This window comes from Leptidea sinapis, chromosome 5 (genome assembly GCF_905404315.1).
Source record: "Leptidea sinapis chromosome 5, ilLepSina1.1, whole genome shotgun sequence".
Lineage (NCBI taxonomy): Eukaryota > Metazoa > Arthropoda > Insecta > Lepidoptera > Pieridae > Leptidea > Leptidea sinapis.
Genome location: NC_066269.1, coordinates 5,357,374 through 5,381,233, shown reverse-complemented (window position 1 = coordinate 5,381,233; position 23,860 = coordinate 5,357,374). Strand labels below are relative to the sequence as shown.

The window sequence follows — 23,860 nt, the reverse complement described above, 5'->3', positions numbered from 1 at the left end:
AAGTCTCGGAACAGGGCTGACAAAAATTAATCCGACCCCAAGAAGACACAAGTTTGTGCGTTCGCCGTTAAAAAGTCTCCCTTAATCGTATCCTCTCGATTCGAGATCACTCCTCTAACTGCCACAGCCTGTATTGGCATACTTGGCGTCGATATACCGCCTGCAACTATATAAGGCCCAAATTTGGCCTCACACTGTTCCCACCTCTGGGTGGACGCTCCCCAGTACCATTTGACTGTATGCAACAAAGAGCGGCTCGAATCATCGGCAATCAAGTCATCTCCCGTTGGCATGATTTTTTGGCGTTACGTATAAATTTGGGTTATCTCTGCATCTTCAACCGCATATATCACGGGGAGTGCTCAGGGGAGTTGTTCGGTTGATACCAGAACCATAAAATAAAAGACATTTTTTCTAAAATTAAAAGACATATTGAACTTTAGTTTTGAATTTGCAATTGTAATTTGTTGCATATACAAAAAAAATAATGTTATCTGTGAATGTCTAGTCACATTACCGAAAAATAAAGAATAGGTGGTAAAATTTCAAGGTATTCGAAAAAGGCAGAAAATTTTGGTAAATTTTCATCATATCACTGAATTTGGTACAATTTTATTTAACAGTTGTGTTTTATGCTTATAGCTGATTTTAAGACTGTTAACATTTGTGTTTTTTTTTAATTTTACAAGGGGTTCGGTTTTATGCAAGTTATCCGGCTGATTTATTTTTCCAGAAATTAATAAAAAAACAAATTGGCATGCAGCATGTTTCCCAATGATCAAGTTATGTGATATTACTTACAAGCTCAACATACAATAAGACTACCGTTTTCATTGTATCTTATCTATGATTTCTAAACGTTATCTTTCGTCTTGTAGTACTCAATTATTGTCATGTTATATTTAATCAGATAAAAATGTATTCTTATGTTTTACGGCATATCTTTTTTTTTTGGAAGTAGGACAATGACTGCACGGGTAACCTGATTTTATCACAGGAATCACAGGAGCGTTGTTGCACACTTCGTTTTTTTCACACAGGAATTTATCCGTGTCGTATCATCCTGGAAACATCGCGTAAAAAGCAGTTCAGTTGTACCTGGAAGAAAGTTTCTTGAAAACCGCACTGTTGAGGCACGCAACAAATCCAGATGGTGAGGCCACGCCACAAGCCAAGATATCATCCTAGCTTATGGCGTGTCGTGCGAAGGCGCAGTTCTGCGGCAGGAATAAAAAAACAGCACCAGGGCATACAGTTCTTCGGAGCACACCCGTGATAAGACCCACAATGAACCGCCGGCTTTACGCAAAACCAAGCAATCTAGCAGTTTGCAGAGCGATGGATCCTAAATTCGAGTAGCTTTGTGGGGCACGCGGTCGAATGGTTCGAGCTGATACTGGAGCGCACCAGATCAGAGATGAGAGCAATACTCTAAATGTGGCCGGACCTGCGCCCTGTCTTTGAAGCCAATCCATATGACCGCGGAATTGGCCATCGCTCGAGAGTTCGAGACCCAGTATTCCGATATTATGCGAAGTTTTAAGAGAAGTGTTCAATTCAGTGCAAATATAGTAGTAGGTTTCTAATTTAGTGGTCAGAGCTTAAAATCTGTCTCGTCTCCATTGTATGGGTGGTAACATGAAATGGGAAGTATGTGGGGCTTCACTGTCGGGTGTAAGTGATAGGATGTGAGCGAGGATGCAAGAATTAAATTACATAAACGCCATAATATAAGATTTTTTCCACTTTCTGCCATCTAAAGTCTTGGTAATTCTTTATACGATACAATACAGTTCTAACAAATCAAATTTAAGCATTCAATGCAGTGGAGTTTTGAACTCAAACTATAATATATTTTTATAGTTTGAGTTAGCGTATATCTTGGATTGTGTTTATATTGAAAAAAATATATTTCGGGTGCTGTTATATTATTTTCGTATATAAATATAGTCAAAAAATATTTATTTATCAAAAGTATTTTGTAGCAGATTGTGTAAACAAAAAAATTTGGATAAGCGAACAACTTAAAAAATTGGTCAGTTATACTTCTAAGAGACTTGAATATTATTTTATTTGTGTGTAGCTTAATAGTCGAGCTTGGGACTTCTGAAGAATTGACCTAGCTTACGTTGTTACACTATGATTACATTGAGTTCGTACGCCGCAGGTGACACGTACTCGTCGGGCTCCCGCGCCGGATCCCGCGAGGCGACCGCCACCGACGAAGACCCAGACGAGCCAAGAAGACGACCGCCTCGTGACGACAGGCGCCGCCGCCGGCCGCGTCCCACGGAGCCCTACTACGACGGTGAGTGTTGACGGCGGCCGTGTGTGGTACGTGTTCGAGCGTCTTCTGACCAGCACTCCTGCCGCAGGGTACGGCGCGGCCGACCCATACCTGGCGCAGCGCCAGCAGTACGAGTACTACGAGCGGCTGCGGCGCACCGACCCCGCCGCCTACATGCGCCTCTACAATCAGCTGATGGCGGGCCACGCGCCGCACTACGCCTACCCAGGTAATGCATCACTTACAACACATCACTCCGCTAACTAAATCTAAAAGTTCACCGGCTGATGTTGCCAAGGCTGTAGAATAAGTGCCTAACTCTTTCTTTGTAATGCCATTTAGTAAGCTAGAATTTGCAGAAGTGGTAGTCACTAAATAATATCAACGCTTGTGTGCTAGATGATATTAAAGTGTTGACTTATCTGTCCAATTTGTCTTTTGAAACAGGTACTAACATAGATCTGAAATTGAAATTTAGAAATACTGTCTAAATTTTATTATAATTTCACCATATCAATATAGATTTCAGAAGGGTAAATCCACTTCTCTTGGCATTTTTGACACCTATTGAACTAAGTGATTGAAAGTAATTGCAAAAAACATGCAACTGTCGACATGTCGAAAGCTTTCGATTTCATAAATCACGATATTTTATTGAAATATTGGAAAAATGGCATTAGGGGCCCTCCTTTATTTTGGTTTAAATCATATTTATTTGGGCACATGGAATTTACGCAGTTAAACGTTATAAACGCAAAGCAGGGAATAGTAACTCATCAGTCTTCCGTTTCCAACTGTAAAAGTGGTGTTTCTCAGAGAAGTATTTTGGGACCTTTGTTATTTGAATAGAATACTCTTAACAATTAAAACGCGTTAATCGCCTTTGTTATTTATTATTTATGTTAATGACTTTAAAAAAATATCTCAACTTCTCTTGATTCTAACATACTCGTACATTTGTCGAAACATTAACTGAAATCTGAAGTAAGAAAAATGCAGAGAATAAAATAAACACACGACACGCACACGCAAACAAACACACAGGATAGTATATATCGATTATCATACCCTCTAGTACTGCAAATTTAAATGAATATGAATTGAAGTTAAGTTGAAATGAAATGAAATTTTTTGTAAGAGGACATGTACAAATTGATCTAAATATTAATTATAATGGAATAAATCTTGACAAAATTGACAGTAAATAATTTTTACGTATTCTCTTAGATAAGGACCTTAATTTCGCTGTTCAATAATCATAAGGTATGCACTAGAATTGGTAGGTATGTGTATGTCTTTAGGAAAAATGAGGCGAAAAGCTTCTCATAATTTATCTCTCAGTCTTCTCAGATACGGTCAGATTCAAACTGATTTGTCACAGACGCGGACAATGGCAAATGTCATAATGGCGGCCGATCGGCTTGTATTAGTGTAAGTGTGTGCGTGGGTATGTATTAACACGTTTACCGGCTTGTTTTGGTGCGTCACTGTTATCTAAGGTGACACGGAGTCTTTATTTTTTTACTCCTCCGTGTTTATGGCCACTGTCCCAGAACAACATTGTACTTATATAGTGGCTATTCAATGTGTTAAAAATTATATAATAATCTACCGCTAGATTTAAACTTCTCTTTCTTCTCTTTAAATGCTTGATTGGCAAAAGTTTTTTTTTTAATTTTAAGTAAACTTTTTTGCAAACTTTAAGTACTTGATGTATTTGACGAAATAACAATTTATTTAATATCTAATTTGTCAATAATTTTCTGTAAATCAACAAATAAAATAATGAATGTTATAACGCAGGTAGCGTGATTATGTTCAAAAACACTTTTAAAGGATTAAAACGTGTGTAATTGTAACGGTTTTACATTAGATGTTTGTGCAAAAGTTACATTTTTATTTTAGTTACAATTACACACGTTTTAATCCTTTAAAAGTGTTTTATTTAAATGTGTAACAATCGCGTTAATCAAAGAAAATACTATATGTTCAAAAAATTAAAAAATTAATGTTTGTACATGTGTGGTTGCAGGCGGCTGGCCGGGGGCGGGGCACGAAGAGCGCAGCAGCGTGCATTCGGGCCGCTCTAGCGCCAACGGACTCAAAGGGAACGACACGTACGTATATCTCTACCAGCTGACATTATGCCTTCTTAAGGCGACACTAAATGCCGGCGACCTTGAGCGATATGAGTTCACGGCTCCTATGTAAATAAGGCAATATTTTCAAAATTCGAAAATGTAACATTTTAACAGGCGCAAACTGCTTAATTGTTTACAATCCTCATTATTGATTACTAATCTAAATAAATGTACCTACATAAAAAAGTAAAATCTATAAGAACAACTTTTATGATAGTAGTATACTAAACAAATGCATGATGCCGAGAAAAAACTTGTTTAACTGCAAAGAAAACTGGTAGTTCATAATAGCTCTGGAGTGCTAACTGTAACCAACAATAAGCATTAGCAACCTACAAGTAAGACTTTAGTCTATGTGTAACAGGATAAAGTAGTGTTCATAGCTCCAAATCCCTTATTTTCACCACAAAACTTGTCTAAAAACACCTTGTTTGCATGTTTTCTGTTTACCCTTCGTCTTAAACTTCATTTCTTTTCTTCACTATCCATATACTTACCAATATACTTAGGTACCTCAATCCTGAATATATCATTCAGGGGCGTGCATTGGTTGTCTAGTAAGGTAGCCACTGTAGATTTAACTAGTCGTAGTTGCGCTTTAGTCCGATAGTACGACATAAGTTGTATGAAACGCTGCTGCTTCTATATAGAATCTGTAGACTGACTACCGCAGGTAGTATATTAACTTTAATACTAGTGCTAAATTTATTTAGGTTGAAAACGAGGCACTGCCCAAATTGTATTGGTTCGGGAGAACTGCAGCCGGTAATTGATTCCACAAATAGGCAAGAAATTCCTCGCAACATGGTGTGGGTGGTATTTCGCATTTGGACGTAATCTCTGTGATGGAATTCTGTTTTTGCGGTGGAACGCTTAACAATTAAGCCGATCGGAGATGACTTGATGGTCGATGGTTTAAGCTACTCTAGTAGTAGGCATTCACCGGTCCTGCCTCCCGAGTTCTGGCTCACTTGTTCGTGATGCCAACTAAAAAAAAAACTGTGTGCCAAACTGGAGATATTGATGTATTTTCAAACGATTGCGCTGATCTGTTTCTGGATATCTCTTATAGTTTCAAAATTAGCCATTTAAATCAAACAGATCAGCTAATGATTGGTGATCGACTCAACGTTAATTACATGAATGTGATAGAGGTAATTAGTAACGATTAAAACGACAGTTTTGGGCTGTGTTCATTTATTTTTAAAACATGATTTAAATAAAGTGTATAATAAAACATTGTAACAGATTGTTATCATTTGCAAAATTTTTGATGAAATCATTCAAACTCTTCTTATTAAACTTAAAGTATAGACACATTATGCAGTGCTCGCCACACATTGCGGTAAATTCATTCTGTACTCTTGCAGTATTGTAACTATACATTATGCAATTCCTTTGTAAAACATCAGCTGGAATCCCCGAGGCGGACGACCATATGAATCGAAGTATTGTCCAATACCCACCTCTTTTTTTTATAGTAAATGGCTCCGTCGACTGAATGTCGACGATTCGGCCAAAGTCAAGGTGGAGAGATTTTTTATTTTAATTTAACTGATTGAGGTATAAAAAGAGCTGATTAAAAGGAAATGATCGGTTGATATAGCTGTGGTTTTGTGTTTGTGAACTGAAGAATAGGCTACAAGAGTTAGTACTAAACACCCATAATATTAACTACCTTGTTAGTATCTAATCTAAATTTAAGGGAGAAATGTGTGAAAGTAAGTGGGAATATGTGCCTAATAGAAGCGAAGAAAGTATGGAGGATAGAAATTACAATTTAATATTATTGCGGGAAATAAATTTGTAAAGAATCTTTATGAAAGGGGAATGGCATAAAGTAAGAAGAAAAGGGATGTTGATGGGGCGAGGGATATCCTTCGGTAGAAGAAATACCGAGCTCATCAATGTATATTGCAACCCAGTGAGAGCCCGGCTTATTATCACTATCTACATTGCTGACAGAGCGATATTACATAGATCGGCAATTGGTTTGGGATAAATTTTGTTCAAATAATTCTGTATCCCGATTGTATTCATATTTGTTGGGAATAAGGTCAGTTGGGGGGATAGAACAGTTATGGGGATCATAATAACATAAGCACTCAATAAGCAAGGCTTTAATGTATCTTATTCATGTATTTATTTATGTATTTAACTTATTGTGTTAATAATAATTAATTATTAATATATAGTATATTTTTATTGAATAAGAGCTGATTGAAATCGAATCCTGTACCTACAAACTCATTACGTAGCCATTAGTTACAATCTGGAAATGTTGACTTCATCGAGCTATAAATAATTGAACTTATCATTTAAGTGCCATTATGCTTCACCACAATATTTGAAAACAGTACTAATAATGTATAAACAAATTTAATTTTGCGATATTTTAGTACATATGGAACTTTTTAGAAATATAATCATTGAAGCGTCTTATTCAGTTCATTTATTATATATTTTGTATGTTGTGTTATTGTTAAGTGCAATTCGTTGCAATGGAGGTAAGTTTTATCTATTATACACTTTGAATTTTAAAAATAATATCAATTGGTGTGTTAATAAATACTATTCTAAAGCGACTGCTTTGCATTCTACAATAACAATTCGACTGAATTATTGTTTTAGAATGCTTATCGTATCGTCTCGTCCCTTATTTTCATAAAAAAAAATGCATTAAACCCTACAATGGAAAAAAATACATATAAAACATTTTACGCTTCAATGTTTCTAAACAGTTCTAGAATTTTATACTAAAATATCGTAAAAGTAAATTTGTTTATGGTTAGTACTGGTTTTCTTATAGAGTGATGAGAAATAATGAATGGCACTTAAATGAAAAGTTCAATTATTGATGGCTTAATGGAGTCAAAATTTCCAGATTGTAACCATAGACTAGGTAAGTAGGTACAATGTTCGTTTGCAATCACCTCCTATTCAATAAAATTAATAAAAATTGTGTTTCATCAAATTTGAATCGCTTGTAATGATATTTTCTTATATTGTAAGCCAATTAGTTTTAAATACATGAATAAAATTCATTAAAGTCTTGCTTATTGAGTCCTTATATTATTATGATCCACATAACTATTCAATATCCCCAAATGACAGGACCTTACTCCCAACTAATATGAATACAATCGAGATCCCAGTAAAAATAATGCTTACGCGGCAAACCGATTGCCGATATACGTTGTAACGCCCTGTTATATTGTCAGCAATTTAGATAGTGATAATAAGCCAGGCTCTCACTGGGTTGCAATACACATTGGTGAGCAGGGTATTGGACAATACTTCTATTCATATGGTCGTCCACCTCAGGGATTCCAGCTGATGTTGTTTTACAAAGGAATTGCAGAATGTATAACTACAATACTGTAAGAATGAATTTACCGCAATGTGTGGCGAGCACTGCATTATGTATCTATACTTTAAGTTTAATAAGAAGAGTTGGAATGATTTCATAATTTTTTTTGAAAATGATACAATCTATAACGATGTTTTATTATTTTTTTTAAAATCATGTTATATATAGTATATGCTAATTACCTCTATCAAATTCATGGAATTGGCATTGAGTCGCTCATCAATCATTAGCTTAATGACCAGTGATTAGTAATTAGTAATCTGTTTAACTTAAAAAGCTAACATTGAAACTACAAGAGGTATCGAGAAACGGATCAGCGCAATCGTAGTTAAATAGGTACACCAAAACTCCAGTATGACACCAAACTTTCTTTTTAGCAGGCATCACGAACAAGTGAGCCAGATCGGTGAATCCCTACTACTCTGAGCCAGAACCGGTGAATGCTACTCGCTCTGCGTTGTATGCGGTCAAATGGGTGAGGTGAGAACAGTACTCCATGTGAGGCCGAATTTGCGTCTTACATAGTTGATGGTGATAGCATGAAGTGAAGTACTGTCTCGCCTTATTGAGTACCATACGCCTTTGGCCAAATGACCACCAAACTCAACGACTTTCGATATATCTTTAGCACTTAGATGAATGATTTCGAATGGAGAGGATACAACAAAGATATACCCCTGCTTACTTCTTTTTAACTTTCTTTCGCAGTATTCAATTTACTTGATGAGTTTCTTGATTCACAAAATTATGATACTGGAAAGCCTTTCTATTGACATGTTACCAAGTCTGCACACAATATACCTTTCTGTAAACTATGAAAGCGTGCTTATATAATTATACTATGGTCTGGCGCATCCCAGTATCAGCTCGATCTATTTGACCGCGTGCAACGCACAGCGGCTCAAATTGTAGGGGACCCAGTGTTCTGTGAACGGCTGGATCACTTTGCGTTGCGTAAAGACGTCGCCTCATTATGTGTCTTCTACCGCATTTATCACGGGGAGTGTTCCGAAGATCTGTTTCACCCGATTCCTGCCGCCGAATTCCACCTTCGCACGACATGCCACAAATTAACATATCATCCCCACCATCTGGATGTGTGGCGGTCCTCCACTGTGCGGTTTTCAAGGAGCTTTCTTCCACGTACTACAAATCTGTAGAATAAGTTTCCTTGTGTGGTGTTTCCGGGACGATGCCTTCGAAAAAAGCGTGTACACCTTCCTTAAAGCCCGGCAACTGTGATTCCTCTGGTGTGCAAGAGAATATGGGCGAAGGTGATCGCTTAACACAATACTGCTGCAGAAAAAATGTAAATGAAACCTACAAAATTGTGTATCGATTCGTAATATCAACGTTTTTGTCCAGGGAGCTGACCACGGATGCGTCTCTCAACTTGCACCTGGAGGAGTCCACCGTGCGCTCCGAGCGGATGACTCCCTTTAAATACTCCACCGCGCACATTAAGGTATCACTACTGGACAGCTTGCCCTTGTGGCTTTCTGAAGTGTCACTGTTATGTTATGTTGAAATGGTCCAGTTTAGCTGATGTAAAACTTGTAACAATTATAAACTAGTGTAGTAATTAATATCAGTAGTAATATTTATTAATATTAGTATTATTATATTATACGTTGGATGAGGGCAGTGCAGGACCGATTGTCGTGGAGATAGCAGTGGGAGGCTCCTTTGCACCGGATGCCGGCTAGATTATGGGTATCACAACGGAGTCTATTTCTGCAATGAAGCAGTGATGTGTAAGCATTATTGTATTTCGTTGTGTTGGGCGCCGTAGCTAGTGAAATTACTGGGCAAATGAGACTTGACATTTTATGTCTTAAGGTGACAAACACAATTATTGTAGTGCCACTCAGAAATTTTGGGTTTTTCAAGAATCACTGCATTGTAATGGGCAGGGCGTATTACCATCAGTTGAACGTCCTGCTAGTCTCGTCCCTCATTTTTAAAGGAAGATCTGTGGGGGAGGCCTTTCACAGCAGTGGACGTCTTCCGGCTGTTGAGGAGTAGTAATTAATGAGATTACGGCCGTTTCCAATATACTATCTATAGCTGTCAATAATCTGGAGTTGTCCCAATATACCCGATCAGTCATTCTTATCGCCTTATATTGGGACGCGTGAATTGCGATTTCCATACAACTTCTATCGCTGGTAAGCTATACGTCCATTTGGCAGACACTCGACCATCGATTAGTTTATCTCAAGTAGGCCATAACCGGAGATGGACTGAATATTGGGAACGGCCGTTATTCACCAGTAGGTACTGTTACTGGTGATGTAGTGAAGTCGTGTCGTGCAGGGGTCGCTGGGTGGCGCAGCCCTGGTGCTGGTTCGTGCGGCGTACCCCGCGGACGGTCGGCCCGCGCCCGTGTCGCTGCTGCCTCTATCAGCGCTGCTGGCGCGCCACCTGCCGGCCGACCGCATGCGCTGCAACGCGCCGCTTATTAAAGGTGAGCCAGGCGCTATAACCTCACTGACCTCTACTATTTACCACTGGACTGGCGGCTGTCAAAGTGATTTTGTGCCTGTTTGATATTCGCCATTTTGGCGCTGTTGTAGCGAGAGTCTGCGGTACTAAAACTACTGATGACAACTTAAACAAACATCGATACGAAAACTATTTACAAAAAGAATGTGTACTTTACTACGTTGATTCCTGAAGTATAAATAACGCTGAAACGAACGAAATTAATTCAAAATGTAAAAATACAGCCATTTGTGTTATACGTCAAAATTAGTTCTGTGTTCACTCGCGAGAGGCGCTTCAAATAGGAAAATTTGCTGTCAAACATATGGAACAGCCAGTCCAGTGATATTTATACAGGTCATTGGATAACCCAGTTGTGCTGGATTACTTCTTGTTTTATTTGTTTGTTTATTAGCATCACCAACATAAAAATAACTAACTAATAACATTAAATATTATTCTAAATAAAACAAAATCTAAGTGTTATTGTAATTGCAGGCAACAACCACATGCAAATACTACATACCTATGCATAAATTTAGAATTTTTATTGTGCAACATAAGATGTAATAATAAGAAATACAATTATATAATTAGTTTCTATAAAGTAAAGTAAAATGAATAAGTTTTTTGAACAGCAAAATAAGATCCTGTCTAGCAACATATCAATTTCCGAAGTTTATACCGAAAAGCAGAGAACTTATCATTAAAAATGTCTATACTTCGATCGGCTTTCGGAAGGCATTATTGTAAGTGCGAACAATTCTATTTATCTACACTCATGCTTTAAAGATTCGAAAACAGTTAGCTTATTGCCAACCATGGGCGGCCGGCAGGGAGGTGCACTTGCATCCCTTGGGAATCTCGAGGAATAATTGAAATAAAAAGCCGTCTGTTGGAAATCATTTTTTTATTCACAATAATTAGTAGGCAGTAATTACACAATTCTCATTTAAAAAGCAACTGCAGCCGGCGGGGTTTTTGACCGAACTTATTAATGAAGTTTTCTATTAAGTTATCTTTATTGTCCTTGGTTATCTTGCCTGCGTGGACACTTAACAAGCATAATCCAGACAGTCGCTCGTCACCTGTTGTGGACCTATTCCAAGTTTTAACTCTTCTCAGTGTGCTAAAAGATCTTTCTACTGTGCACGTTGTGACGGGTAGGCTAAGACCAATCTTGATCGCTTCTGCTACCGAAGGAAAGAAATCTTCAATCAAATCAAATTCATATCGATCAACTCCACTGATATTATTTGCCGCTGGCTGTGGATATTTCCACTTTTCTCTAATTAATCTAATTTCTCTAAGAAATTCTTCTTTACTGAGGCCATTTATTATTCTTGGGTGTAGTTGTAACACAGAAAATGATTTTTTATGTGTTTCAGAAAATCTGTCTTTTAAAGAAGAAATGATCGAATCGAAGGGATCTATAAAGCTCTTCTGTAAAATTCTTCAACGTTTTCGGATTTGTGGATGGATCGATGAGCCTGTCGTTTCGTAATCTCGATATTAAGGTCTTCGCAACTTTGTTTAGCTTCTCCAAATATAGCAGTAAATTCCTGCGATGCGTTTTGTCTGTGACCCTCTTATTATTTTAATGAGTTTGCAAATGTGGTCATTCACTGAATTAATGTCTAAATCCTCTTGTTGAAGCTGGTTGTAGACAGGCTCAAGCTTTGCCGAGTAAGTAGCAATAATATGCAATTCCACAATAAAACTTGTGGTGGTCAAAGCAGTGCGCAGTTGGTAAGCTCTAACCTTTGTCTTAGAATTTATGGCTTGATCTTCTGAGAGGTCTTCTAATGCTTCTACAATTTTATTTCAATTTTGAGCGAAAACTCGAATACTTTTGTACTTTGCAGACCATCTGGTTTCGCAAGTCAAGGGAACATTTGGAATTTTTTTTCGCCGTAAAATGCTCTCTCTAAAAAAAGTTATAGTTTCCTTAATCATTCCAGCAGTATTTCTTATTTCACTCAAATTATTTAAATCATTGACAACAAGATTTAATATGTGAACTCCTCCAACATGTCCAGCCATCGTGGAGCAACCATCATATCCTTGCCCAACCATTTTGTTGAGATCTAAACCACATGATGTCAACAAATATTAATATATTTGTTGACATCATGCATCGATTTCTGAAGTTATAATTAACTTCAGAAATCGATGCATCATCTAATTTTTGAAGTGGTCTGTACCCAAAAAATTCTTCAAGTATTACGTAACTGTGTTTCGTTTGGTCAAACTTGACGTATCTTATGCCCATTGAAAGCTGTTCAGTCCCGCTTATGTACGCTGTATCGTCAGCCAAGATTGAAAAGTATGTCGCTTCTTTTGCTTCATCAGTAATGGTTTCACGAAGAACATCAGCACAGGTATCTATAATTTCGTTTTGTACTTTATGGGATACATAGAGGGCATTTTTCGAACCAGTTGCTGCAAAGTGGTCGTTTAAAACCGTATCTCCTGCCTCAACTCGGAAATGTAGTTAGTCTTTGAAAACTGACCCATCTTCTGTTGTTCCTCGAAGGGGTAAATCATGCGTAGCACAAAATAAGACATTAGATGTAATGGTTTGAAGATTTTTTGTTTTCTGAAATTTCCCTGTTATATTCAGTATCAATCTGTTCATAAACATTTTTTTTCTTTGCATGATTTCTAGAAAATTTTTAGAACGTATAACCGATTCACGATGCCACTATATATTTGCATGAGATTTCTCACACTCATGAAATTTTTTATATTTTTTGCATGGCCGAACGAAAAATGGCCCCTGTGTAATGCCTCGATGAATTTGTGCGGGAAATAATACACATGTACGGCAAAGTGATCCTTTAGCCTGAGCAGAAAAGGCTAACCAAGGGTATGCTGTAGAATTTTTAAACCAATTTCGATGGTCGCGAACAAATAGGTGTGAGCCGTGACGACTGGGTACATTTAAAATAAATTCATAATGAATAGTCAGAAATTTGTAAATGTCTCGAAAATAAAATAAACCGGGCTACAGATGTTTGTTTCCGAATAAAATTTCAACTTTTTATTAACAAACATATACGGCGAAGATAAACGACTAAGATCTGCACCACCTGCAAATTATTTCTGCCGGCGCCCATGTAATGCCAACATTAAAGCACCCAATGTCCTAGTAACCATTACATCATCCAAACGAGTTTTGTAATGTTGTACTGAATTTCATTACAACACTCGTTTTGATGATGTAACGACTGGCTTTTTTAATATTAGCAGTAAGCTAACTGTTTCAGAATCTTTTATCGAGGATTCATATTATGGGTGTAGATAAAGTCTTGTATGCAACTTTTGTAATTAACTATTAAAACACTCATTAAAAATGTTTCGTCTCTGCTGATTCTTGGAAGTCTCAAGGGAGCGGATACATTAATTAACGTGAGAGATATTATTATTAAATAATTAAAATATTTTTGTAAATAATTTGTTGCGCATGTTGTTATCAGGGGTGACGCACAAGAAGAGCGTCCTGGAGTACTGCCGAGAGCGCGCGCGGGGTGCGGGGGCGGCGCCCGACCGCATCGGCTGCGTGCTGTTGTGGGAGTTACTGGCGCTGCTGCTCACTCAGAACGGGGTGCGTCCACTAATACTGTTACAGAGAGAACATTTTATATAAGTACTATCGGACCCGACAGACGTCCTGTACACACATGTTAAATTTGAAATCTCGGTCCAGCCGTTTAGGAGGAGTTCATTGTCAATACAAGTACAGAAGAATTATATATACCAAGATTAGTCAAAATATTAAGATTTGAGCTTTGGCAGTTATTTTCGCCGTGTGTAACTTACAAAAGTGTGATTGTTGTGTATCGTTAGGTGATCATGGGCACGGACATCGCCGAGCTGCTGATGAAGAACAGCAAGGAGTACCAGCACACGGAGTCACCAGCCTCGGATTCAGGTAAACTCACATCAAATATTTTTATTAATATTTAGGTTCTCCCGTACTAGTCATAAACATTATTGTTAGCATTAAGTTATGTTGATATTACAACAATGTTACTAATGTTGCAGGTTCCCGCGGCGCGACCGCGGTGGTGTCCGATCCCCGCGACCCGCCCTCGTCGGCGCCTGCTGAAACGTTACGTTAGTAATAGTAGTGTTCAATGTTCCTATTTGTTAATGCTTTATTTCTTTAGCAAGTTGTTTGACGTGCCTTAATAGATTAAACTGATAGAATACCATAATATCTGCTTAATAGTTTGCCAGAGGACATCCGACGGGAACATAACGAAAATAAATTTAAAAACTATTGAATTATTATTATTATCATTTATTGTTGCAGTAATATTTGTAAAATACGTTTCAAGATGTATTTTTATGATACTCGCTCGATCATGTAGACAAACTGTGTATTATTTTTAGAAGAAACTGTATGTTTATAATAAATAAATAAAAAAAAAAGTTGCGGTAGCTCACCCATGTGCGTAAAAGACTACCTGCTGCTGATAGGACAGGTTCCGTGCTTGATACAAAACGCGGGATGATTGTACTACGCACTACTATTTCATTTTGTGTGGCCACAGTACAATTTAATTACAGCTTTTGACGAATTTTTGTAGAATTTATTGTTCTTTTAACACGCTTTGTTTGTAGCCTACTAATTTGGGCTCGATTTTGACCCACTTTAAACGGCCAGATTGCGTTCAAACTTGTAGATTTATTGTGGACCGATGACAATACATTTATTTGATAAAATTATTCCATTTTTGAAATTGCAAAATAAGATTTATGTTAATTTATATTTTTTTTTTCATTTATCGTCGATAAGGCAGGAATTGATGTTCCTTTTAAATTTCAACCATTATCTTTTAAACCAAAGCGTGTTTATTAATTTTTTTGCGACTATATATTTATATTATATACATTTATTGTTACTGTTGCAGCGCATTCAGAAGCCAGCAGGACAGGCGTGGAGAATGAACGACACGCTGTGGACAGGTTCAGGGAATATTTGATATACGGCAACCGGCAGGAGGCTCTAGGTGATTCTTTGTTATTACCCATTATTAATTCTAAGTATGCAATTATGGTGTTTGACAGGTTATTAACTAAAATTTATTGAAGTAGGCGTTACTTTGCGGAAATCTATAATTATCCAACTGTTAATTATATTTAATTATGCGAAACATTTCATTGACACCGGTCACTCACTCGGAAACAATAAGAATTATTATATTTTACATACATGTGAAAAAGGATTTCTGTTGTTTGTGTTAGAGCGATTGCTCTAATTCTGATTAGAAATAATAAAACACAAAAATAACATGTTTACCTTGTTGGACGAACAAACATATTTGGTCCTTTCACCATTGTTACGTATCTCTTCCGGAGGTAATACGTCACAACAGCCGACCAATCACAGCGCGTCATTTCATGGGACGAGGATATAAAAGAACGTTTTCCGGCTCATTTAGTTCAGTCTCATGCCAGTGTTTCGCGAGTCAACATGTCCTGAGGATACTTCGTGTGGAGGTGAAACAGGTGTTGACTTGTTAAAATACAAATATTGGCGGAATTAACACTTAAAACATTTGGATTATTAACTATTAAGTACGTCCACGAGCCACAACATACTCTACATCCAAAAAAAAAAATCTTTTTTAATTACCAGTAAGAACGATGATTATACCTAATCCATTACAAACGAGCTTCTTTACACAATTCACGTGTGCAAAATTTCGTCATTTTTTATATAAAAGAAGGCAAATTGATTGTTTGTTAACCCGGAGTACGGATGTAACTTTTTTTTCATGGAAGAGAGGACAAACGATACTATCGTTTTGTCACGTTCGGTCACCTGATGTTAAGTCATCATCAACTTCTTTTACAATACCAGAGGAATCATAATAGCGTTGCCGGACCTTTGAAAAAATATATGCGCTTTTTTTTTAAGGTTCCCGTGTCGTATCGTCACTGGAACACCGCACAAGCTCATTCCACAGCTTTGTAGTACGTGGAAGAAAGTTCCTCCTCAGATGAAACAGCTCTTCGGAACACTCCCCGTGATAGATGCGGTAGAGGACACACCATAAAGCGTCGTCTGGTACGCAACGCCAGGTGATCTAGCCGTGGCACTGGGACCCCACCCGTTAACCCGTAGTACGGCTGTAACTGTCTGCGCTTCACAGAATGGGCGATGCAGAGCGGTCTGTGGGGCCACGCGCTCCAGCTGGCGTCGTTCTGCGAGCGCCGCGTGCGCGCATCGGTCACCGCGCGCTTCCTGGCCGCACTCCCGCCCGCCGACCCGCTGCACACGCTGTACTCGGCGCTGGCGGCGCGAGCCCCGCCCGCCGCCACGGTCAGTAGGCCCCGCCCACTACGATATACTGGTGGGGCGTCGTCTAAAACATATCCGTTGTCTTTCTTACGCCATTAGTTTTGTCGTTTGTCAATTAGGCATGTTGTAAATGAGATTCGATAATGACCGGCGTGCCTTACTACGAATTATGCCTTAACTTTTACATACAACTTGAGTAGGAAAGGTTATTTGATTGCGAAATTTTTAAGATTGCCTGAAGATTTATTTTATTTTATTTATTTCATATAGGAAGACCAACAGCGTACAATAGTTTTAAATAATATCTAATAGTGACAAAAAGCCAATTAAAGGTCCTCACTGATAGCAACATATTAGTTTAGAATAGTTACGAACACTTAATACTGTCAACGATAGTGATAGATATACTTATATAATAATTATATACTTATGCTCTGCTCTTACAATTCAATGAAATAATTCGTTACTCAACATGTGCCTGGCCGAGGCTACGCTTGTGCAGAATAGATCAAAGCCTACTCGCTTATCGATTTTATTACAGTTACTGCTCACTCGCCACAAGTAGGAATTTTGCCTGTATTTGGATTTAACTAATAATGTATGTATAAGAGAATTGAAACGCAAAAGACTAACAGGGGTATTAAATTTTATCAAAGTTAATAGTTCGGGACAGTCAATTAAATTGGAAGTAATTTTTAAGAGGAAAGATGTATCTGCTATTTCTTTTCTCATGGAGAGAGTATATAAAATCGTTTGCAAAGATTATAGGTAATAGTTTTCTGATTTAAAAGAAATTTTGAGTCGAAAACATAAATAATTAATAAATTTTAATTGTATCCTCTCAATTCGTCTAATATATGTGTCGTATGTGTACGTGTGGGTTCCACACCTGGAAAGCATATTCGAGTATACTGCGTACGAATGTGCAGTAAAGAATTTTAAATGTTTTGATGTTTTTGAACGAAGCACATGTGCGTTGTACAAATCCCAGGGCGCTTGAAGCTTTCTTGACTATATGTTCAATATGATCATCAAATAACAGTTTAGAATCATATAAAACACCACGATCACGCACGACAGTATTTTTTGTTAATGTTTGACTTTTTAATTTATAATCCGATGGTATAATGTTATATTTACGTGTGAAAGTAACTACAGAGCATTTGGAGGGATTAAGATCAAGCTTAGTGGTTCAACATCATTAAGAGTCGCAACGGTATTAAATATCTTCATATCATCAGGAAAACAGAGCAAGCGAGTGTTATGAAAGCAGGTGAAAGCAAAAATATCATTTATAAAGATGGTGAATAATACAGGACCAAGTAACGATCCTTGCGGAACCCCACTGGGAATGGTTACCCAGCTCGAGATATAATTACTGATTACCACAGCTTGTGACCTTCGGTCAATATAAGATGAAAACCACTGATGCAAGTCCCCGACAATGCCGAAAAGTTGAATTTTCGATAAAGACGTCTCATGGTCTATTCGGTTAAAGGCTTTGCTACAATCGGTATATACTACATCTACCTGGCTACCATTGTCCATTCAGGCTTCAGTCAGAAACAAGATTCTCTTCACTGAGCAAGATAAGGTTGGATACAGTAGATCTCCCTTTGAGTAATCCATGTTGAGGTGGGTGGAAGGAGTTTTTTAATGAGTTGTAAACCTGGCTTTGGCTATTAGGCATAGCTTAGATATAGGTCTGTAGTTTAATACATCCGTTGTAGAACCTTTTTTGTGTATTGGTGTAATATAAGCTGATTTCCAAATTTGAGGAAATGTACATTCAGTAAGTGATTTTCTATACAAGAGTGCGATGGGAATTGCAAGTTTTAGAACAATTTTTTATAAATATGGGTCCAATATTGTCTGGTCCGGCTGATTTTTTTGGGTCTATTTTAATAGTAATTGAGCTACTAGATCTGTGTCTATGTGGATTTGAGAAATACAACTTGAGTGAGAAGTACAGTTTAACAAGTTATTATTAATAGGTGAGGATGAGTCAATGTCGCTAGGGGTGAGGAATGTTGAGTGAAAATAATTGTTATTTTAAATTTTTTAAATAATAGTTAAATTATTGTCGCCTGTGTCAGCAACACTTCCAAGATAGTGCACTTAGCTGGGAATGCTGTTAGATTTGGTTCGTGATTTTACGTAAGACCAAAAATGCTTAGGATCCTTTTCGATAGACCTTTATACATTTTCTATATAGTTCTCATAACAACGTTTTTCGAGTGATTTGGTTCTGTCGCGTAACAAAAAGTAAGTCAATTGATCGGATTTATTGTTGTACGTTTTATGTTTTTTTAGATTTTTGTGTTTTTCTTTAAGCCACTTTATCAGTGCAGGCGAATACCATTTAGGATAGGCTTCTCGCATTATACGTTTGGTCGGTATGTACTTTCCAATGAATTTATCAAGGATTTTATAAAATAATGTAACAACTTTATCTACGCTATGTAAGGAAAATTTACTATGTCAGTCACTTTCTTATAATTCCGAATTAATAGCATTATATTCTCCCTTATTGAACAGATAAGTTAATGTAGCTAGAGGTATTAATAGCGGAGTATCCACAAACTCCACCTTTATTACAATTGGCTTGTGATAAGGATCAATTTTTGAAAGGGCGTCGTCACATTCAAACAAGATGCGCGATTATGATTTTAAGAAGATGAAGTCGCAGATAGAATATAGCCTATTAGCCAATCACATGATTACTACTACAGACCAATTGACATCGAGATCGTACAAGCCGTTCTTGAGTTATAAAAAAAAACATACAGATAGATACATAATGAGGGATAGAAAAAAATTTAAAAAATCGTGGTCACTTCAGTAATCGTATTGGTGTTACTCGGTCATCAAACTTTTTACCAATTATCACATTACTTAAATATAGTAAAATAGTTCAATAAAGTACAGATAGTATATTATGACCTTTATTCAGATAACATAACCATACAGATAGATACATAATGAGGGATAGAAAAAAATTTAAAAAATCGTGGTCACTTCAGTAATCGTATTGGTGTTACTCGGTCATCAAACTTTTTACCAATTATCACATTACTTAAATATAGTAAAATAGTTCAATAAAGTACAGATAGTATATTATGACCTTTATTCAGATAACATAACCTTTATATGAATGTTTTGTGCTGTAGTGCGTGTCGGACGAACGTTGGGGTGACTGGCGCGTGCACGCCGCCATGATACTGGCGAACCCATCCAACAAGCCCGACCAAGACAGACGCACGCTCACGCAGATAGGTAACGTATGTGCGGACAGTGCTCACCGTCGGTGGTGCATATCCGTTTAAACGTTATTATTACTAGCTCGAATTAATTGATACTTAAAAATTTCGTATCCACTTACAACAAAAAACAATATTTCATGTACTGTCAAGCTAAATAATAATTTGTTGCGTTTCAGGTGATAGTCTCGCGTCGCGTGGGCTAATATATTCGTCGCAGTTTTGCTACCTGACGGCGGGAGTGCCCTTCACCCCGCACCCCCTGGCACCGTTCACTCCGCGGGACTCCGCCCCCTCAGCCCCGCCGCGTCTCTCCCTTCTGCTCGCGGACCCGAGGGCCACCACCCTCGCGAGCTTTGCGTCTGATGAGGCGATTTTCGCGACTGAAATCTACGAATACGCGATCTCGTTGAGCCAAGACTACGTCATCAATGAATTGCAGGTTCGTTTAATATTCAGTAATATTTTTTTAGAGCATTAAGAACTATTATTTGTCCACCGACCATCTGTTTCACTTCCACTTCAGTTTTGCAATCATTTGTGCTATGTCGGTGACTTTAGTTCTCCTACCGATGTCTTCATTTCTAATTCGATCTCGCAGGGAAACTCCGAGCAATAGCCCTCTCCATTGCTCTCTTAGCGACCATGAGCTTTCTCATAGGGCCCATAGTTAGCGACCACGTATTTGTGCCGTAAGTCATCACTGGCAACACACATTGGTTGAAAACCTTCGTCTCTAGATACTGTGGTATTTGGGCAGGTTAAACCATAATTATTAATATCCGGACGACCGAGCCTTGCTCGGATTTTTTAAGAATGTACAATAAATAAACTAATAGGACATCTGGATTCGAACCGGGGTTTTCTGCTATCCGGATCACCCAAGGTCCCATCTGAGCTATTATAGTCTTGTATATAGTGGCGAAATTTATCTTTGTATTCTAATGTTATTGAAGCTGTTTCTCATTAAAACAAAACTACATTTTTTAAAATTGAAACCAAGCTAGATCGATTTATCGCCCTCGAAATTCCCTGTATACAAAATTTTATGAAAATCGTTGGAGCCGTTTCCGAAATTCAGATAATATATATATATATACTAGCTGACCCAGCAAACGTTGTATTGCCGATATTAAAATTGCGATACAAAAGTAACTGTTGATCGTAGAATTTGAAGTTGTATGTATTTTTTAATGCTGACTCATAATCAAACAAATTTAAAAAAAATGTCACAAAAATTTAAAAAAAAAACATTTAGGGGGATGAAAATAGATGTCCGATTCTCAGACCTGCCCAATATGCACTCAAAATTTCATGAGAATCGGTCAAGCCGTTTCGGAGGAGTTCGGTCCCGCACACCGTGACACGAGAATTTTATATATTAGATATACATGAATTGATCGTTTATAGATATAAGATGTAGCGATGTTATAATCAAAAACCTACTGTGGATTAGGTGTACAAGCTGGTGGCGGCGCTGCGGCTGGCGGACGTGGGCGAGTGCGAGCGCGCTCTGCGTTACGCGGAGGCGGCGTCGCGGGCCGTGCTACTGGCCCCGCACGCCTACCCCCCCGCGCTCTGCGCCGCGCTCGCACGGCTGGCGGACAGGTGCGGACACTGGCCATCGTGATTCACCACATAAACGTTCTTTATGCTTTAAATCCTCTATTAAAGATTCCAATACAGTTAGCTTATTGCCAACTTAAAGCACCCAATGTCCTAATAACCGTTACATCACCCAAACGAGTGTTGTAATGAAATTCAGTACAACATTACAACACTCGTTTGGATGATGTTATGGTTACTAGGACGGGCTTTTTTAATGTTAGCAATAAGCTAACTGTTTCAGAAGCTTTTATAGAGGATTCATATTATTGGTGTAGATAAAGTCTTGTATGCAACTGTTGGATTAGGTATTAAAACACTCAAGTGGTACTATTATCATCCACATTCGTGTTTAAATGCCCCTTATTACACAACATAATTATTACATAAATAACTTTTAAAAACTCTTTTGAATTTCGTTGTTGTTGTAAGAAGCATCCGAGTAAATGACCTAACAAATTTATTTTTTTTGTTTATGAAACAAAGAAGCCCTCTGAGTTTCTTGCTCCCGTTCTTCTTAGGTCTGAGACATGCTATTTCGAATGGGTAGTAGTTTTTGACTTTCAATAAGTGATATTAAATCCTATTTTGAATACAAATATTTGAATCGGTTCCTGGTGCAAACTTTAGCATTATCCTCGACGCAGAAATTTACTCTGTAATTTAAAGGACCTCTACCATTCTACCTCGCCCACCTATAACTAACTTGGTAACTATAACTAACTACAGTTAACTAACTACAGTGAACTAACTATACATTTTGACAGTGTGTCACTCGAACTTTTAAACAAACTCTTTTCGCTTTTTACAGCTTCCCAAAAGCAGTCTAGTATTTGTAAAATATTGAATTGAACAAAGTAGACTGGCAAACTATATTGGTGAATTGCAATTATTTCAATGCCATGGTGTTCTACAAATATATTAGAGTCTAACGGTCAAAAAATAACCGTGCGCGCTACTAAGAAATAAATTGTGTGTACGTTAGGGAGGATATCTGCTGTCGCCGTCTCGGCAATTTTGTGGGTAGGGACCTGTCCACTCTCTGGCTCCGGGTAGATTTAGAGGACCTCGTCTGCATCTATGCGTGTGTCTACAGGACCCATAGTAGTAACGCAGAAACCGATCATCTCATGGGCTGCGTTCAAGCGGCAATTGACAACGTTCTTGCACAGATCCCCTCCGCTGCAATCGTAGTCTTGGGTGATTTCAACAGTAACAATGCCCAATGGCTTGGATCACGCACCACGGACTACGCAAGGCGATCTGTGCATAATTTTGCATTGGCGTATGGTCTGTCCCAATTGGTTGAGTGGCCAATGCGGCTCCCGGATGTGGATAGCCACATCCCGTCCTTATTAGATCTTCTGCTGGCTACACATCTCGATGGTTACCAGGTCTTTGTCGACGCCCCTCTCGGAACGTCCGACCATTGCCTGGTCAGGAGTGTAGTGCCTATCCGACGCCCACGACGCAGACCACCAGCGACCCGCCGCGTTTGGCACTACAAGTCAGCAGATTGGGATAGGATGCGTTCCTTTTTTGAATCCTACTCTTGGGGCAGGGTTTGTATCCCTTCAGGTGATACTAGTTCCTGCGCCGTTGCAGTAGCCGATGTGATACTACAGGGCATGGATATTTTTATACCAATCTCTGTAGTACCGATCGGTGGCAGATCACAGCCCTGGTTCGATGCGTCAGTTAAAACAGCATCTGACTGCAAAAAACAGGCGTATCGAACTTGGGTTGCGGCGCTGGGCACAAAGGATCCGAACTGCATAGTTCTTAAGAGGAAATACAACCGTGCCTCCAGATTTTTTAAGCGGCAAATCGCCCGTGCAAAGTCAAAATCGGCAGTAGCTTTCCAGTTACCCGACCGGAACACGCAAGTTCTGGTCTCCTGTGCGCTCTTTTCGCCTCCAACTCGACTCTTGACGACAACGGAAAAACACCGCCGACCATCCCGCGGTGTCAGAGCTCTATGCCTGAAGTACAGTTCAGACAGAAAACTGTTAGGCGAGCTCTGTTTTCGTTGGACTTCAGGAAGTCGAGCGGGCCGCATGGCATTTCTCCAGTCGTGCTTAGAACGTGTGCCCCTGAGTTGACGCCGGTGCTAACGCGTTTATTGCGGCACTCTTATTCCAAAGGCGTAGTCCCTGACTCATGAAAGTCAGCCCTTGTCCATCCGATCCAAAAAAAGGAGTCACTTCGGATCCGGCAAACTACAGGCCTATTGCTATTACCTCCCTGCTCTCCAAAATCATGGAGAGCATAATTAGCCGTCAGCTCTTGGTATACCTAGAGGGTCACCTGTTGATCAACGACCGACAATACGGCATTCGCCATGGTCGGTCGGCAGGTGATCTTCTGGTATACCTAACACATAGATGGGCTGCGGCTATT

The 23,860-nt window shown here is 38.5% G+C and overlaps 1 protein-coding gene across 3 annotated transcripts in view; it reads left to right on the top strand.

The window, feature by feature from the left end:
* The window catches only part of LOC126964482 (uncharacterized), a 49,533-nt gene that overhangs the window by 5,500 nt on the left and 20,173 nt on the right, over positions 1 to 23,860 (top strand). For all 3 annotated transcript variants that reach the window (XM_050807627.1, XM_050807626.1, XM_050807625.1), the window contains 13 exons: positions 2,168 to 2,308; positions 2,376 to 2,516; positions 4,320 to 4,404; positions 9,164 to 9,263; positions 10,115 to 10,265; positions 13,762 to 13,889; positions 14,132 to 14,216; positions 14,330 to 14,401; positions 15,202 to 15,300; positions 16,447 to 16,616; positions 19,766 to 19,871; positions 20,035 to 20,297; positions 21,312 to 21,463. In XM_050807627.1, coding sequence (XP_050663584.1) covers positions 2,168 to 2,308; positions 2,376 to 2,516; positions 4,320 to 4,404; positions 9,164 to 9,263; positions 10,115 to 10,265; positions 13,762 to 13,889; positions 14,132 to 14,216; positions 14,330 to 14,401; positions 15,202 to 15,300; positions 16,447 to 16,616; positions 19,766 to 19,871; positions 20,035 to 20,297; positions 21,312 to 21,463 — 1,693 coding nt within the window. The remainder of the gene's footprint in view (positions 1 to 2,167; positions 2,309 to 2,375; positions 2,517 to 4,319; positions 4,405 to 9,163; positions 9,264 to 10,114; positions 10,266 to 13,761; positions 13,890 to 14,131; positions 14,217 to 14,329; positions 14,402 to 15,201; positions 15,301 to 16,446; positions 16,617 to 19,765; positions 19,872 to 20,034; positions 20,298 to 21,311; positions 21,464 to 23,860) is intronic.